General features: G+C 39.6%; 1 protein-coding gene across 1 annotated transcript in view; it reads right to left on the bottom strand.

Annotated features, from left to right (window-relative positions):
- LOC121392387 (multiple epidermal growth factor-like domains protein 6) overlaps positions 1–14,332 on the bottom strand; it is a 31,993-nt gene extending 17,661 nt beyond the window's left edge. Inside the window, exon 1 of the mRNA XM_041523617.1 lies at positions 13,558–14,332. Coding sequence (XP_041379551.1) covers positions 13,558–13,621 — 64 coding nt within the window. The 5' untranslated portion in view covers positions 13,622–14,332. The remainder of the gene's footprint in view (positions 1–13,557) is intronic.
- Positions 14,333–18,933: the final 4,601 nt, after the last annotated feature.

The raw sequence follows: 18,933 nt of genomic DNA on the forward strand, positions 1-18,933 counted from the left end.
TGCTATAAGAGAAGAAGAGAACACGTGCCATAAGTGAAGAAGAGAACACGTGCCATAAGAGAAGAAGAGAACACGTGTTATAAGTGAAGAAGAGAACACGTGCTATAAGTGAAGAAGAGAACACGTGCCATAAGAGAAGAAGAGAACACGTGTTATAAGTGAAGAAGAGAACACGTGCCATAAGTGAAGAAGAGAACACGTGCTATAAGTGAAGAAGAGAACACGTGCTATAAGTGAAGAAGAGAACACGTGCCATAAGTGAAGAAGAGAACACGTGCTATAAGAGAAGAAGAGAACACGTGCTATAAGTGAAGAAGAGAACACGTGCTATAAGAGAAGAAGAGAACACGTGCTATAAGAGAAGAAGAGAACACGTGCCATAAGTGAAGAAGAGAACACGTGCTATAAGAGAAGAAGAGAACACGTGCTATAAGAGAAGAAGAGAACACGTGCTATAAGTGAAGAAGAGAACACGTGCCATAAGAGTAGAAGAGAACACGTGCTATAAGAGAAGAAGAGAACACGTGATATAAGAGAAGAAGAGAACACGTGCCATAAGTGAAGAAGAGAACACGTGCCATAAGAGAAGAAGAGAACACGTGTTATAAGTGAAGAAGAGAACACGTGCCATAAGAGAAGAAGAGAACACGTGCTATAAGAGAAGAAGAGAACACGTGCTATAAGAGAAGAAGAGAACACGTGCCATAAGTGAAGAAGAGAACACGTGCCATAAGAGAAGAAGAGAACACGTGTTATAAGTGAAGAAGAGAACACGTGCTATAAGTGAAGAAGAGAACACGTGCCATAAGAGAAGAAGAGAACACGTGTTATAAGTGAAGAAGAGAACACGTGCCATAAGTGAAGAAGAGAACACGTGCTATAAGTGAAGAAGAGAACACGTGCCATAAGTGAAGAAGAGAACACGTGCTATAAGAGAAGAAGAGAACACGTGCTATAAGAGAAGAAGAGAACACGTGCCATAAGTGAAGAAGAGAACACGTGCTATAAGAGAAGAAGAGAACACGTGCTATAAGAGAAGAAGAGAACACGTGCCATAAGTGAAGAAGAGAACACGTGCTATAAGAGAAGAAGAGAACACGTGCTATAAGAGAAGAAGAGAGCACGTGCTATAAGAGAAGAAGAGAACACGTGCTATAAGTGAAGAAGAGAATACGTGCTATAAGAGAAGAAGAGAGCAAGTGCTATAAGAGAAGATGAGAACACGTGCTATAAGTGAAGAAGAGAACATGTGCTATAAGAGAAGAAGAGAATACGTGATATAAGAGAAGAAGAGAGCAAGTGCTATAAGAGAAGATGAGAACACGTGCTATAAGTGAAGAAGAGAACATGTGCTATAAGAGAAGAAGAGAGCAAGTGCTATAAGAGAAGAAGAGAACACGTGCCATAAGTGAAGAAGAGAACACGTGCTATAAGAGAAGAAGAGAACACGTGCTATAAGAGAAGAAGAGAACACGTGCTATAAGTGAAGAAGAGAACACGTGCTATAAGTGAAGAAGAGAACACGTGCTATAAGAGAAGAAGAGAACACGTGCTATAAGTGAAGAAGAGAACACGTGCTATAAGAGAAGAAGAGAACACATGCTATAAGAGAAGAAGAGAACACGTGCTATAAGCGAAGAAGAGAACACGTGCTATAAGTGAAGAAGAGAACACGTGCTATAAGTGAAGAAGAGAATACGTGCTATAAGAGAAGAAGAGAGCAAGTGCTATAAGAGAAGATGAGAACAAGTGCTATAAGTGAAGAAGAGAACACGTGCTATAAGTGAAGAAGAGAACACGTGCTATAAGTGAAGAAGAGAACACGTGCTATAAGAGAAGAAGAGAACAAGTGCTATAAGTGAAGAAGAGAACACGTGCTATAAGTGAAGAAGATAACACGTGCTATAAGTGAAGAAGACAATGAAGAAATAAAAAATAAAAAAAACTTTCATGTACAGAAATGTATAAATAAAACAAAACGTTTTCCGTAATTAGTAAATAATTTATGGACGTTTTCTGTATAGCCTATTGCATAGCGATATCTTGTTTATGTTTTGTCCTTTCGATTCCATCCGGAACTTGTATTACAGTTTCTACGTGATACTGACTTTTATTATAAATTTTAATTTTATCTATCTATTATATTTGTATTTTTACACAGTTCTTTACACTGTGTTTTTATTTAACTTGAATTTTTATGTTGATGTTGCGTACCAAGCGAGCGCTTTACCACTGGGCTATGTCTCGCCCCTGAATAGGAATAACTTCCCGACTAAAATGGGTGGAACGTAGCCCAGTGGTAAAGCGTTCGCTTGATACGCGGTCGGTTTGGGATCGACCCCCATCATTGGGCCATTGGGCTATTTCTCGCTCCAGCCAGTGCACCACGACTGGTATATCAAAGGCCGTGGTATGTGTTATCCTGTCTGTGGGATGGTGCATACAAAAGATCCCTTGCTGCCAATCGAAAAGAGTAGCCCATGAAGTGGCGACAGTGGGTTTCCTCCCTCGATATCTGTGTGGTCCTTAACCATATATCCGATGCCATATAACCGTAATTAATATGTGTTGAGTGCGTCGTTAAATAAAACATTTCCTTCCTTCCTTCCCGACTAAAACTACTTGACAAAATGTTAAACCTTTTTGCCAATTTACGTTTCCTGGTATAACAAGGATGGTAAGTGGGTGGGAGCGTTAGTACGTGGGTGGATGAATGGATATATTTCGATAGTAGAATGGTTGGATGTGTTTGAATAGGTGGATAGCAGTATGTATTTATGTATGTATTTATGTATGTATTGATGTATGAATATCTATATATTGTATGTATGTCGAGGTTGACTGTTACATACATATATATTAACGCACTGGCGCAGGGGATAATTAAATCCTTTCTGGCCTCACAAATTGTCCCATGCCGTTGTTGGGACTCGAACCTGTGGCACCGATTCGCCCGCAAATTGCAAGACTAACCACGATACGCTCTGAGCTATCGAAGCTTCATGTATGTATGTATGTATGTATGTATGTATGTATGTATGTATGTGTGTGTGTATGTATGTATATATGTGTACATGTATGTATGTATGTATGGGCGGACGGATGGATGGATGGATGGATGGAAGGACTGAAGTATATATGTACATGTTTGTATGGATGTATGCATGTATCTATGTATGTATGTATGTATGTATGTATGGATGGATGGATGGATGGATGGATGAAGTATATATGTATATGTTTGTATGGATGTATGCATGTATCTATGTATGTATGGATGGATGGATGGATGAATGGATGGATGTGTGGGTGGGTGGCAGATCGATGGGTGGATGGATGGAAGGAAGGACTGAAGTATATATGTACATGTTTGTATGGATGTATGCATGTATCTATGTATGTATGTATGTATGGATGTATGGATGGATGGATGAAGTATATATGTACATGTTTGTATGGATGTATGCATGTATCTATGTATGTATGGATGGATGGATGGATGAATGGATGGATGTGTGGGTGGGTGGCAGATCGATGGGTGGATGGATGGAAGGATAGGTCGATGGATGAACGGATGAAAGAGTGGGTGGATGTATGGATGGCGTTTCGGTGGACGGTTGGGTGAGCGGGTGGATGGATGGAGGAAGGGAGAATTAAATAAAACCAAAGAAAGACAGGAAAGAACGAAAGGAAGAAACTAGTATGGAAGGAAGGAGAGAAGAGTGTGTGAGTGCAGTTTTAGATGCTTAGATGATTGCATTCATCCTTCGATACACTATTTGGATAGGTTCTAACCAGTGTTTTACATTTGGTACAGGGATATAATAAAGCAGTGGCATTATGCAGTAAAGACTGTTGGCAAGATCATATACAAAGTCCCCTGGATTTAATACGTTTTGCATGACGGAGAGTGGCTTTAATTTTCACCAGTAGTGTGTGTGTGCCACTGTACAAACGTCGCTTTCTTAGTCACGCATGCATGCATACGTCTATTTGACATCGTATGATATTGCCTCAACCAATACCCTATTGGGTGCAGCTTAGTAAAACGTCCAAAGAAAAAGGTCACCGTCGTCACCGACGACAAATTCAACGATAAGCCTGTTCATGTAATAAAGCGTGGTAATAAAAAAAGCCTGAACTGAATACACAACATGCAACACGTGTACGATTACCCTCCCATCTATCCCAATTAGATATTTGCACATTTATCTTCCTGGTGTATTACAAACTGTCGACTTACATTAATAGACAGTGTGTTCCTCTTCACAGTCGGTGTGCAAGGGGAGTGTTTCTGGGGTTGAAACCCCATCCTTCTCAAGGACATTTTCTTTTTCTTCAATATATTTTCCGGGGGATCATGACTCAACCCCGCTATAAACTTCGCTCTCCACAGTCTATCCCCCCACCCTCCACCCCCCCCCACCCCCCATTCGAAACCCCATCCTTCTCAAGGACATTTTCTTCTTCTTTTTCAATATCTTTTCCGGGGGATGATGGGTCGATCCCTCTTTTAACTTCGCTCGCTACAGTCTAACAACAGCCACCACCACCACCCCCTGCTAAAATGTCTGCACTCGCACTACGGTTTTGTCATTTGATGTGTAAGTCCTATTCCTGACCCCGCGAATTTATCCATGCAGTCCCTACCTTTTGTGTTTGTGCCGTAGTCGTACAAAACGGAGGTTGGGAGTTTGGTGGCGAAACTACACACCACTCACCCAGTGCTGGAGCAAATCTTCGAATTCGGGCAAAAACAATGCAGACATGAGGGTAACCTGAGCTAGTCTGGAACCTTTTTACACGTATTTTCATCATTCTACTCACAATATTAGTTGCAATCTATGACAAAATGCGTAGTGATTCGTTTGCAACCTAATAATAGTTGTTTGTATTAATGCTATAATGAATAAACGTTGTTATTCAGATTCGGACATTTTCGTTTACTTGGGGCAAAAATCAGCATGCACCCATTCCCACCCCTGCCCTACAGGAACCAATGGTGTGTGCATGGTTCCTCACCGTCCTTCTGTCTGTATGTATGGCTGGCTGGCCGTCCGTCTGACATTATGTATATAGCATTATCATGTTCTGTTACAGATCGTGGATGACTTTCGTGGCGATTTGGCTGCCAGACGTAGCCCTGTGGTAAAGTTATCGCTTGATGCGCGGTCGGTTTGGGGTCGATCCCCACCAGTGGGCCCATTGGGTTATTTCTCGCTCCGGCCAGTTCATACCAAATGGTACATCAAAGGCCGTGGTATGAGCTATCCTGTCTATGGGATGGTGCAAATAAAAGATCCCTTGCTGTCAATTGAAAAGAGTAGCCCACGAAGAGGCGACAGTGGGTTTACTCCCTCCGTATCTGTGCGGTCCTTAACCATATGTCCAGCGCCATATAACCGTAAATAAAATGTGTTGGGTGCGTCGTTAATTAAACCATTTCCATTTCCTTCATGGCGACTTACTAATTATTTCAATGGATTGTGGCCCTTAAACTTAGGACTTCAGTTGTTGGGATCAATAGGGGACATGCATTGCTTTAGCAGTACTCTCAGAATGTTTTTTATTGTTTTGTGGTTGTGGTTGTTGTTGTTGTTGTGGTTGTGGTTTGTTGTTGTTATGTTTAAAACTTTAACGTGATCAGATATTGTTAGCTACACATTAAACCAGAGTGTGAGCGGCTTGACCAGAACCGAAACTTAAGTAATCCCAAGCTGTGGGGCGGGACGTAGCCCAGTGGTAAAGCGCTCGCTCGATGCGCGGTCGGTTTAGGATCGATCCCCGTCTGTGGCCCCATTTGGCTATTTCTCTTTCCAGCCAGTACTCCACAACTGGTGTAACAAAGGCCTTGGTAAACGAACAATCTGCGCCATACAGACCAATGTCACATTCTAGCAAGAAATATTTAATAGTTAAATATTAATACACATTTTTCTTGGTCAAATTCAAATTTAATTATTGATTTTGTCCAACTAAGATTCAAGCATACTAGCTTGGACACACACTGCCTATGTCTAAATGTACCACCATCTACACATATTTAAGTACTTTACGTTGATCTGGGGACGAGTAAATGATCAGACTAAGTATTCTCAGCGGATCTACTTTGCGCTTCGGTGGCCATTCGTCTGTCAAACGTCAGACAATATTTATCGGAGATAAATAAGAAGAGCCATGTGATCCACTAATTATATATTGTATTATTAATGGAGTGTATAGTATCGACTATTATATCGTTTTGTTAATGATGGGTTCGACAGTGATGATGAATGCATGCAGCAGGGTGTTTTATCGGACATTAAGTGTCCATGTTTTCTGGAGTGGTGATGAAAACAAACACAAATATAAAATAATCGCAGCTACATGATTTGTCTAAGACGGAGATGCAGCGTCAAACACAACGACACTTATAATATTACAAAGTACATTACTCCGCATTAGTTAAAAAACAACACTTCGAAAGTACGTGAACATGCATTATATACGATTCTTCCAAAGGGTAATAACATGCATTATAGATAAAATGCATTACATAAAAAGTAGTTTTTCGTTAAAAAAACTCAGCCGACCAAATTTGCACATGTTTCCTACAGAAAAAAAACCCTAAATCGATTATATCAATGACAAAAACTTGGTTTTGGGGACGTTTGGAGATCGGGGTTGGGTACGTGTCACTATAATCTCTCTTCCCCCCCCCCCCCCCCCCCCCCCCCACACACACACACACACACACCTCCCCGTTAATCCGCGCATTTGACACCTACAAAGGAGACGGGCTAGTGAACAAAGGTCTCTTTCAGAGATATGAAAACGCCTCAACACAAATACCCAGTGCGCAACCAGTTTCAATACCTTCTTTCATACTCACACACTCAGCATAAAACCAGTTTTCAATAGCTTATTGCATATAAAGATGCACACAACATAAAACCGGTTTTCAAGCCATGTGTCTTAGTAGATACAGCATGCCACAACAACCCCCCAACCCCCACCCCTTCCCCCCGCTCTCATACTGAATGTTTCGCTGCTTACCAGTGCGACAGACCAGGTAACTTTCTTTTTTTTTCTTCTTTTTTTTCAGGTTCAAGTTCTTTATTTGCCTTAAGTTAAACAAACTTATCAGCATAAATACATACATATATAATTACGGTATATATACAAATATACAAATACAGGTGGAGAGTGATTTAAGAATTAATGGTAAAATTAACATATCATACTAGTAATAGTGGTGGGATGTACATATATATGTGCACTATAAACATTATCGTGGTATAGTAATAATTCTAATTCTAAATATATAGGTATATATTGATGTATACCAGATGAAATATGATTAATATACTTGCTAATGAAACGGCAGGTTTGTGGATGTCATAAGTAAGCTTCAGTAAATCGTTTCTAACTTTATTTGCCAAAACTAAATATTTTCCCAGGTTATTGATGTCTTTATTGCTTTCAGTTGTTAATAGTTCAATGAGCCTAAATACGCTTGGACGTCTGTGGTAACATTGTTTTATATACTTATTCCTCAAATCATTCAAAGCTGGGCAAATAAGGATAAAATGGTATTCGTCTTCTATATCATTATAGTTACAAATAGTGCATTTTCTTTCGGCCCTGTCAATTTTCCTATACCTTCCGATTTCTATATTTAATTTGTGTGCACTAATTCGGATCTTTGATATTTCTTTTAAGTTATTTAATGGTATGGGTTGTCTAAGATATGTTTGTAGCTTGAATTCAAGTAACGAAAATTTATATAAGGTACCTTTCGGTGAAGTCGTTATTCGACTAAAACAATGTTGTTTAAAATTATCGTAAATTCTTTCCTTAATTATATTATATTCTCTGTTACCAACATTTGGTATGTTCCATATATAGTTTAGTCCAAGCCTATTTAGTTCTTGTTTGACTTGTGTTACCCAGTTTTCCTTTAATCGTTCCATTTCCTCATATATAGCTAAAAGGATACAATTTTCAGTATTTCGTATTTTAATCCAATATTTAAAAACTTAATTTTCTCATAAATATACAGAGGAAAACGCCCTAATTCACTATATATAAATTCAGGCCCCTTGTTGTACTCCAAGTAGTTTTTTACAGAATTTTGTATGACTATTTTCAACATCCCTTGCACAGTGGAATCCCCAGACCTCTGACCCATAACTAAGAATACTGTTAACATAGGTGTCAAAAACAGATAGCATTGTTTCAATATTAAAATAATGTCTTTTGCATACGTTTAATAATGAAAACAAGGCTTTTCTTCCCTGATCAGCGAATCGTTTTTGAGTTCGATTAACACCGTTATAACAGAATAATAAGCCAAGATAAATGAATTCATTTACAACCTCTAACTGTTCACCTTTGTATAACCACTTTTCGTTGTCTCGAATGATCCCCCCATTTCTAAAAATGACAACCTTAGTCTTAGTTGTATTTACAGTTAGGTCCCATTTGGTAGTATATTTTGATAGTGAATTGAGCATTGACTGAAGGCCTTCTGGTGTTTCACTAGGAGAACCATATCATCGGCTACATAAGTAGGAATATATTTAATGATTGGATGTCGATATAGGGGCAATTAATAAGAAATGCATTTCACAGTCATTTACAAACATGGCGGTGATAATACTTCACCTTGGAAAAGTCCGTTTCTACAACTGAAAAAGTTGGATAGCATACTGTTATATTTGACGCAGCATTTCACATTATCATACAGTGACCGGATAACATTAAGCATTTTACCATCGATACCAAGTTGAATCATTTTGTACCATAGTTTTTGTCTATTGACATAATCAAATGCTTTACTATAGTCCACGAAGCAGCAATACAGTCGCTTTTTATTCTTCAATATTCGTTCAATTAAAGATTGAAGAATGAAAGCGGCGTCGATCACTGTTTTCTAAAACCAAATTGAGCGTCACTTAACCATTTTTCTAATAATCGTTCATTTAGGATGGCAGTAAATAATTTCCCTTGACTAAAGTTATGCCTCTGTAATTATCAGGGTCGTTTGCATTGCCTTTTTTAAAAATCAGCATCCCAATGACCAACTGTGTGGAAATGTACCCAATCAAAGACAGCGTTAAATAATATCAATAAACATGGCATCAAAACATTTATACAATTTATAAAATATTCGTTTAATACCTTGTCAAGCCCACTGGATTTGTTCGTCTTTAACTTATGTACAGCATTAAGAATTTCCTTCTCTGTAATTTCAGAGTCAAGCTCGCGGTTCGGTGCGTCACTAACTTACTGGTCGTATTTACGTAAATAATCTTGTGTCTCGTCGTCTAATTTAGGCACGTTTTCAGCCAATTTGCTAAAATGGTTATAGAATTGATCATTTGTTAGTTCTGAATTTACGTTTTTCTTCCTTTTTTCGAAATGTACATAAAACTGCTTTGGGTTATATTTGCGGAGATAGTTGAGCATGTTGCCTTGTTGGCATTTATAATTTCTTTTTAGGCGGCGTTCTAATGACTTATATATTCTTTTTACACGTACGAGTTCAATTCGATTTAGGTCAACTTCTTCTACCATTAAAACATATGGAGAGCTGCTCTATATTCGTTAAATCGAGCTTTACCCCTGGCTTATCACCGCCTGTGGTAGTGTGCCGGCGCATATAGTTCTTTCTGTTTGTATGGGTAGTGACGTCACAGTAAGGCAATATAATAGTATTAGTTCGTTTGTGAATTTATCAACCCGTACGTTTATACAATCTTGGCTATTACCACTAGTTGAACATATATTCAATAGCGTTTCAATATTTTCGGTTACTTTGGAAGCAATGACAGCATTGTTTTCGTCGATCCACTTCACGGTAGTGTGTGTTCGAATCTCATCAATCAGATGTTTACATTACAACCCAGTGTGAAACATACAGGTGCATGGTCGGAGAAACAATTGAACTCACCGGATTGAAAATATGAAATTAAATCGAAACACGATTCGCTAGTGAGTACATAATCAATAAGGCTTCCCGGTTCGCACAAAGAGTACAAAATGTCGACCTGGTTGACGTCTGTGTTTCTCTGTGTAATGTGGACATTCTTACAAATTGGTACAGCATCAGGTATGATTTTATACTAGATATCAGATACGATAATCCTATTATGTTAGCAATACACTGAAATATGGTAAAACTGAAACAGTAGAAGTTAAAGTTTGTTTCTTTTAATAACACAACTAGAGCGCATTGATTTACTAATCATCGGCTATTGGATGGCAAACATTTGGTAATTTTTGACAGTCTTAGAGAGGAAACCTGCTACATTTACTCATTAGTAGCAAGGGATGTTTACACTGACCGTTACAGAGACAGTACAGCACATACCACGACCTTTGATATACCAGTCGTGGCACACTGGTTAGAACAAGAAATAGCCCGATAGGCCTACCGACGGGGATCGATCCTCGACCGACTGAGCAACAGGCAGGCATTTCCTACTGGGCTACGTCCCTCCCCAAAAGAGTAGAAGAGAAAACGTGTTGTAAGTGAAGAAGACTATAAAGAAATAAAAATAATCTCATGTACATAAATGTATAAACAAAACAAAATGTTTTCCGTAATTAGTAAATAATGTACGGGCGTTGTTTGGTGTGTGTGTGTGTGGGTTGTTTTTTTTTTTTTTTTTTTTTAAATTTATTTGTTGTTGTATAGCCTCTTGTATAGTCATGTCTTTTTTGTGTCTCGTTTGTGTTTTGATTGTAGCAAACCTACTGTCTGATTATCGAATACACAGATAACTTGTATTGTTTATTTGCTTTCTTTCGTTGTTTCCTTCCTTCCTTCCTTCTGTCTTTCTTTCTTTCGATAGTTTTGACAATGATTCATGAATGCACGTCATCATAGCAGCTGTATTTATTCCATTGAACTCATCCATGTGCTAGTTTTGATTTAGTAAACTAGTCTGGGTGTGGCAGTCAAAATTATGTATTGTCCAGTAACGTATCTCCTCGAGAGTGGCTGTCCTCATATAGACGAGACGCTAGATCGAGATCCATGAAATCAACCACTATTTTGCCAAATGCCAATTCGATTCTGCATTGTGAAGAGATACGGCACTGATCAGATGGATATGTGCACACATACTGATCTTCCTGAACATCGTTTCAGCTAGCTATATTCGCACGAAGATCACTGAAATCAGTTGCAGAACATATTTATAAGATAACACAATACAGTACAAGTGTGCGTGTAACGTTAAGACATTAAAGCGTCAAACGCTTAGATAATACAAACAATTTATCAACAGATCTTACTCTACTTACATGAAGTTCCAGGGCTCAGTCTTTAAGCCATATAACGAACGTGTGTGTGTGTGTGTGTGTGTGTGTGTGTGTGTGTGTATTGTTTTGTTTAACGACACCACTAGAGCACATTGATTTGTTTAATCCTCGGCTATTTGATGTCAAACATATGGTAATTTCGACATATAGTTTTAGAGAGGAAAGGTTGTTTTTATATGCACAATCCCATACATTATATGCACATACCACGGTCGTTGCTATGCCAGTCGTGGTGCACTGATAGGACCGAGAGATAGCCCAATGGGATCACCGACGGTGATCGATCCGAGACCGCGCATCAAGCGAGGTCTTTACCACTGGGCTACGTCCCGCCCTCTATAACGTTGTATGGTGATTGGAACCACAATTAACATAAAACATAGTTTTTAGGATGTTATCATAGAATGAGCAAACAAACCAAACAAAAACAAAAACAAACATGTATAAGGTATCTCCGAAAGATACCCACAAGTACAAAACTAGTTTTTATTAAAATGTCTGGTATGTTATGTGTGCGTTGAGATTTCTGCATTCTAAACGAAGTCTATAATTGATTATTTGGTTTGAGCGTGATCCGTATGACAATTTGTTAATTTTTTAAAGCACATTTTTAATTGAAGATACACAGTTTTAGATGGTGTAAGATAGTCTGTGTTTTATACATTATTATCCAGATTATTCCAATCACGGACTGTAGATGGTAGATTTATGTTTTAGAATATAATTATATTCTAGTGTAAATGCATTGTAACGTATGTTTATGATGTATGTCAACAAGTCGGAACGATTTGTATATAAAAGTTTGTGGTTTGTCTTGTCTGTGATGTAGTACATATAAAAGATTCCTTGCTAATAATGGATAAATGTACCATGTTTTCCCTCTGAGACTATATGACAGAATTGCCAATTGTTTGATATCCAATAACCGATGATTAATAATAATAATCTAGTGATGTTGTTAAACAAAACAAACTTTTCAAACTTTCTTTAGCTGCAGCACACTATATATTTTAATAAAGAATTATAAACATAAAACTAGCTGTCGACATTGGGTACTGTCTGGTGAAAGGTAAACTCTCTTGAATAGGGATAAGAAGAAAGAAATGTTTTATTTAACCACGCACGAAACACATTTCATTTACGGTTATATGGCGTCGGACACCCGCTGACGTGGATCGATCCCATACCGACCGCGCATCAAGCGAGCGCTTTACTACTGGGCTTCGTCTCGCCCCTGTATAGGAATAACTTTCCGACTAAAATTACTTGACAAAATGTCAAACCTTTCGACAATTTACGTTTATTGGTGTAACAAGGATGGTTAGTGGGTGGGAGCGTTAATAGGTGGATGGATGAATGGATATATTTCGATAGTGGAATGGTTGGATGTGTTTGGATATGCAGATAGCAGGATGTATGTATGTATGTATGTATGTATGTATGTATGTACATATGTATTGATGTATGAATATATATATATTGTTTGTATGACGAGGTTGACAGTTACATATGTATGTATGTGTGTATGTATGTATGTATGGACGGACGGACGGATGGATGGATGGATTGAAGTATATATGTATGTATGGAAATATGTATGCATCTATGTATGTGTGTATGGATGGATGGATGGGTGGATGGATGTGTGGGTGGGTGACAGGGGATTGGTGGATCGATGGATGGACGGATGAATGAGTGGGTGGATGCATGGATGGGTGTGTTGGCGCTCGGATAGACGGTTTGAAGAAAATGAAGAAACTAGGATGGAAGGAAGGAGAGAAGAATGTGCGAGTGCAGTTTTAGATGCTTAGATGGGTGCGTCCATCCTTCGATACATTAGTTGGATAGTTTCCAACCAGTGTTGCACATTTGGTACATGGATATATAAAGCAGTGGCATTATGCACTCAAGACTGTTGGAAAAGGCATATACAAAGTATCCTGGATTTAATACAAATGACAAAACCTCCAAGTGTAAGGTTCCTCCAATGGAGTAACCATAGAGAGACTTCCATATGATCCTTGACCCGTATTCCCATCAACAGTGCATATAAAATATCTATTGGTTCTATATCGACAAACTGTGTGGCCCATGACTGTCCACCAAATTCCTGTCTGTGGGAAAGTGCATATAAAAGATCTCTTGGTTATCTATCGAAGTAAACTTTGTGGCTGTAGCAATAGTAATACATGTCACAAGAGAAAACCAGGCTTTGTAAACTATAGTGATAATTTACACAAATCATACCTGATGTTACACGACAACACGCCCACATTGTAAAGACGAGCATACACATCAAGTGTTCCGACATTTTGTAATATAGCTACTGCACTAGTTTACATTATCTATACGGTTCACGTCAGTTCTTATGACCCCGTGATGCTACTTAAAGCCGACGAGGAGAAAACACTTTTATCATAATATGATTTTGTGCATGCACGTCTCTTTCAAAGGGCTGTGTATATGCTTCACTGAATGCTTTCTGGTTGAGTTTCGTAGTTATATCACACTAAGAGGGGCCAGTGGTAAAGCGCTCGCTTGAAGCTCGGTCGGTCTGGGATCGATTCCCGTCGGTTGGATCAGTGGGCTATTTCTCGTTCCAGCTATTGCACCACGACTGGTATATCAAAGGCCGTACACCAGGAAGTTAAATAAGTAGAAAGATGGCTGGGGTAGCTCACTGCGTTTTAAGCTACCGCACTAGTTTACATTGTCTATACGGTTCACTCCAGTTCTTACGACCTCGTGATATTACTTAAAGCCGACGAGGTAAGAAAACACTGTTATCATGATCTGACTTTGTGAATACACGTCTCTTGTAAAGACCTGTGTATTATGCTTCACTGAATGCTTTCTGTTTGAGTTTCGTAGTTATATCCAACTAAGACGGGCTGGACGTAGCCCTGTAGTAAAGACCTGTGTATTATGCTTCACCGAATGCTTTCTGTTTGAGTTTCGTAGTTATATCCAACTAAGACGGGCTGGATGTAGCCCTGTGGTAAAGAGCTGTGTATTATGCTTCACTGAATGCTTTCTGTTTGAGTTTCGTAGTTATATCCAACTAAGACGGGCTGGACGTGGCCCTGTGGTAAAGACCTGTGTATTATGCTTCACTGAATGCTTTCTGTTTGAGTTTCGTAGTTATATCCAAATAAGACGGGCTGGATGTAGCCCTGTGGTAAAGAGCTGTGTATTATGCTTCACTGAATGCTTTCTGTTTGAGTTTCGTAGTTATATCCAACTAAGACGGGCTGGACGTGGCCCTGTGGTAAAGACCTGTGTATTATGCTTCACTGAATGCTTTCTGTTTGAGTTTCGTAGTTGTATCCAACTAAGACGGGCTGGACGTAGCCCTGTAGTAAAGACCTGCGTATATGCTTCACTGAATGCTTTCTGTTTGAGTTTCGTAGTTATATCCAAATAAGACGGGCTGGATGTAGCCATGTTGTAAAGACCTGCGTATTATGCTTCACTGAATGCTTTCTGTTTGAGTTTCGTAGTTATATCCAACTAAGACGGGCTGGATGTAGCCCTGTGGTAAAGAGCTGTGTATATGCTTCACTGAATGCTTTCTGTTTGAGTTTCGTAGTTATATCCAACTAAGACGGGCTGGATGTAGCCCTGTGGTAAAGACCTGCGTATTATGCTTCACTGAATGCTTTCTGTTTGAGTTTCGTAGTTATATCCAACTAAGACGGGCTGGATGTAGCCCTGTGGTAAAGACCTGCGTATTATGCTTCACTGAATGCTTTCTGTTTGAGTTTCGTAGTTATATCCAACTAAGACGGGCTGGATGTAGCCCTGTGGTAAAGACCTGCGTATTATGCTTCACTGAATGCTTTCTGTTTGAGTTTCGTATTTATATCCAACTAAGACGGGCTGGACGTAGCTCAGTGGTAAAGGCCTGTGTATATGATTCACTGAATGCTTTCTGGTTGAGTTTCGTAGTTATATCCAACTAAGACGGGCTGGATGTGGCCCTGTGGTAAAGACCTGTGTATTATGCTTCACTCAATGCTTTCTGTTTGAGTTTCGTAGTTATATCCAACTAAGACGGGCTGGATGTAGCCCTGTGGTAAAGACCTGTGTATTATGCTTCACTGAATGCTTTTTGGTTGAGTTTCGTAGTTATATCCAACTAAGACGGGCTGGACGTGGCCCTGTGGTAAAGGCCTGTGTATTATGCTTCACTGGATGCTTTCTGTTTGAGTTTCGTAGTTATATCCAACTAAGACGGGCTGGACGTAGCCATGTGGTAAAGCGCTCGCTTGATGCGCGGTCAGTCTGTGCTCGATCCCCGTCGGTTGGCCCAGTGGGCTATTTCTCGTTCCAGCCAGTGCACCACGACTGGTATATCAAAGGCCGTTTTATGGCTCCTCTTTGTTAACCTGTTTGAAAATGTATATTAGGAGAAGAAAAAACTTTTTATTTAACGACACATTCAGCACATTTTTATTACGGTTATATGGCGACAGACCAATGGTTGAGGACCACAAAGATAATAAAAGAGGAAACACGCTGCCACCACTCTACTTCTACCGAAAAGCAGCAAGGGCTATTTTACACACCACGGCCTTTGGTATACCAGTCATGGGATACTGTTCAGAACGGGAAAGGTTCAACGGTAGCTAGTTTCACCGAGGAGGTTCGATCACAAAATGTATATTAATGGAAAAACACTAGTTCTTACACAAAATGGGTAACCTAACAAAAATCGAGGCTTTCCGTCAAGATAGGCGACAGGGATACCGTTATAGGTTATGCTATACCATATAAAATCTCATAGGCAACAACGTTAACGTCGGTGGTTAAAAACACAATATGCAATATATCAACCAAACTTTGACATTCATCTAGGTAATCATCCAACACATAAATACAGGCCACCACATGTACAGGCCATTTTTCCTTTTCTCAAATTGGAGAAGAACTAATCCCCATTCCCTTTGCCCTACCAATTTGGTCGGGATGATGTGAGCATGTATGTATACATTGTACTAAAAACCACCCACTGTTCACATCTCTCAAGTGCACCCACTGATGCAATAGCTAAGGCAACTACGTCTGTATCTGTAGCAGATAGCATGCTCCATATGTAGCTTTGCTGATATGCATCGAATATGGAGGGGCATGTTGAAGCCCAAAATGTCCCAATTGGTGCTCTCATTAATGTATTTAATTAATATCAAGAATAAGGTTTCGCAAATGGGTGGGCTTTGCGGACAGGCTCCAGTATCAGGAAAGTACCCAAAATTGCTGGGCCGGATTTCCATGGGTAGGGCACGCCAGGGAGTGGGGTGGGGTGGGGGTGGGGTGGAGAAGGCCTCCTACCTGACAAACGTAACGGCCGAGACCGCCTACGCCCTAACACGGCGTCACCGCCCGCCGCCAGGTTATCCATACAGCTGTTGTGGGCACATTATTTATAATGTAAATGAAGGAAGGTTGTTGGGATAGGTATGTGGAGGAATGATGGGTTGAGGAAGGAGAGAAATGGTGATGTTTTTGAACAGTCCGCCATTTGTCCACCGGAAGGAGCAGGTGGGTGAAATGCATGATGATCTCCAGATGCTGAAGTTGTTATATCGAAGATGATGTTGTTGTTGAACTTCCGAGGTGACCCATAAAGTTCCAAGAGCATTCGTGAGCTTACCATCTTTGGATGGGCCACCTATACGGATAACCACTTAAGGTCATTGCTATATAAAAATCCAGCATTACATGAAGAACCACTAATCGTTTGACGCGGTTAAGGTTAAGGACCACACAGATAATGAGATCTAAGAAACCCGCTGTCGCAACTTCATGGGCTACTATTTTCGATTAGCAGCAATGGATCTTTTATATGCAACATTCCATAGACAAGGTAGCACATACCACGACCTTTGACATACCAGTCGTGGTGCACTGACTGAAGCGAGACATAATTAAAGTTCAAGCACGCTCAGATATCTGGGCTGTCTGTCCAGGACAGTGGGTTAGTTGTAAGATGGCTTGTTAGTGGTTAGAGAGAAGAGGGTGTAGTGGCCGTACATCTACCCATTGATACCTTAAGAACTCGCTTTGAGTTGAAGCCGGTACCGGGCTGTGAACCCTGTACCTACCAGTCTGTAATCCGATTGCTTAACCACTGCGCCAGTAAGGCCGGTTGCTGACAACAGTAAGTTTATTCAACTTACATGGCCTCTTAATTAATTACAAACATCACATACTTGGTATTGAGCTTGAATTTAAACAGAATCGAGAACCAGTCAAATAATTATTGAACGTTGGTGCTGTTCGTTGTCGCTGAACGCATCCCTATGTTACGTGGATGACAAGAACTGTATATTTTGTTGCTGTCTGTAATTTAGAGTAATAATAAGGCAGACAATAATAAACTTTATTGTTGATAGTTATATGGGTTTGCACATTTTATATAACGAATAACCCGTTAGTTGCTTCGTTTAACACTTTAAAAAACTATTGTATGTAATTGTGTACTGTTATAATATTCCAAAGGTGTAAACGGTTTGGCCAATATCACTTCGAAAACAAACCAATCAAGCCAAATATTATGTTTATTATAATTGGCATAATATCTTTAAGATAAGTTATAAATTACATTATATTCACGCTTCATTGGTGTATACATATTATACACAAACGCACGAAAACACACACACACACACACACACACACACACACACACACACACACACACACACACACACACACACACACACACACACACACACACACACAATGAATCCCCCCAGTGTCTACATTTGATATGCGGTGTACACTTGAGGTTGAAACAGTACAGGGTAAAATATTGTTTCTTAAATGGACTGCGATTCTCAGCTAAAATGAAGGTTACTAACAAAAATACTCTTTAAATCATAAATGCCATGTGACACCTTATTTTCTTGCAGGTAGATTAAAATTATTATGAGGTGACATAATTTGTTTATGTCGGTGGGCCAATTGGGCTATTTCTTTCCAGCCAGTGCTCCACAACTGGTGTGACAAAGGCCGTGGTATGTACTATCCTATCTGTAGGATGTTGTCTGTATGAATGATCCCTTGCTGCTAATCGAAAAGAGTAGCTCATTGCGTGATGACGGCGAGTTTTATCTTTCATCATTTGCGACGCCATGTAACCCCCATTAGAATGTGATGCGTACGCCGTTAAACAAAACAGTTCGTCTTTCCTTCAGTTAGGTCTCGCTTGGTTTCCTGTGGACAGTGGAGTCACCAAACGTAAACGAACAAGATATGAATACGAGTAAATTCAGATGGAACCTGTAGCTCATTGTACTCCCAGGTGTCATTGTACGTCAGCTCTATCCCTTGTCACAGCTACCTAACCTGTAGCTCATTGTACTCCCAGGTGTCATTGTACGTCAGCTCTATCCCTTGTCACAGCTACCTAGCCTGTCGGACAACATCCTGGTTTACACAAAGTAGTTATATTAGGTTACCAGCATACATGTTTCAAGCACAAGGTTACTTGACACAGTGGTACTAGATGTAATAAAATTGCATACATGTTTTGCATTTTCAACCAACACACTCACATTTATCACCATTCACTGGACCGTAAATACGTTTTAATTGGAAATGACGTTTAAAGTTACTTTT

The sequence above is a fragment of the Gigantopelta aegis genome, unplaced genomic scaffold (assembly GCF_016097555.1).
Source record: "Gigantopelta aegis isolate Gae_Host unplaced genomic scaffold, Gae_host_genome ctg3723_pilon_pilon:::debris, whole genome shotgun sequence".
Taxonomy (NCBI): domain Eukaryota; kingdom Metazoa; phylum Mollusca; class Gastropoda; order Neomphalida; family Peltospiridae; genus Gigantopelta; species Gigantopelta aegis.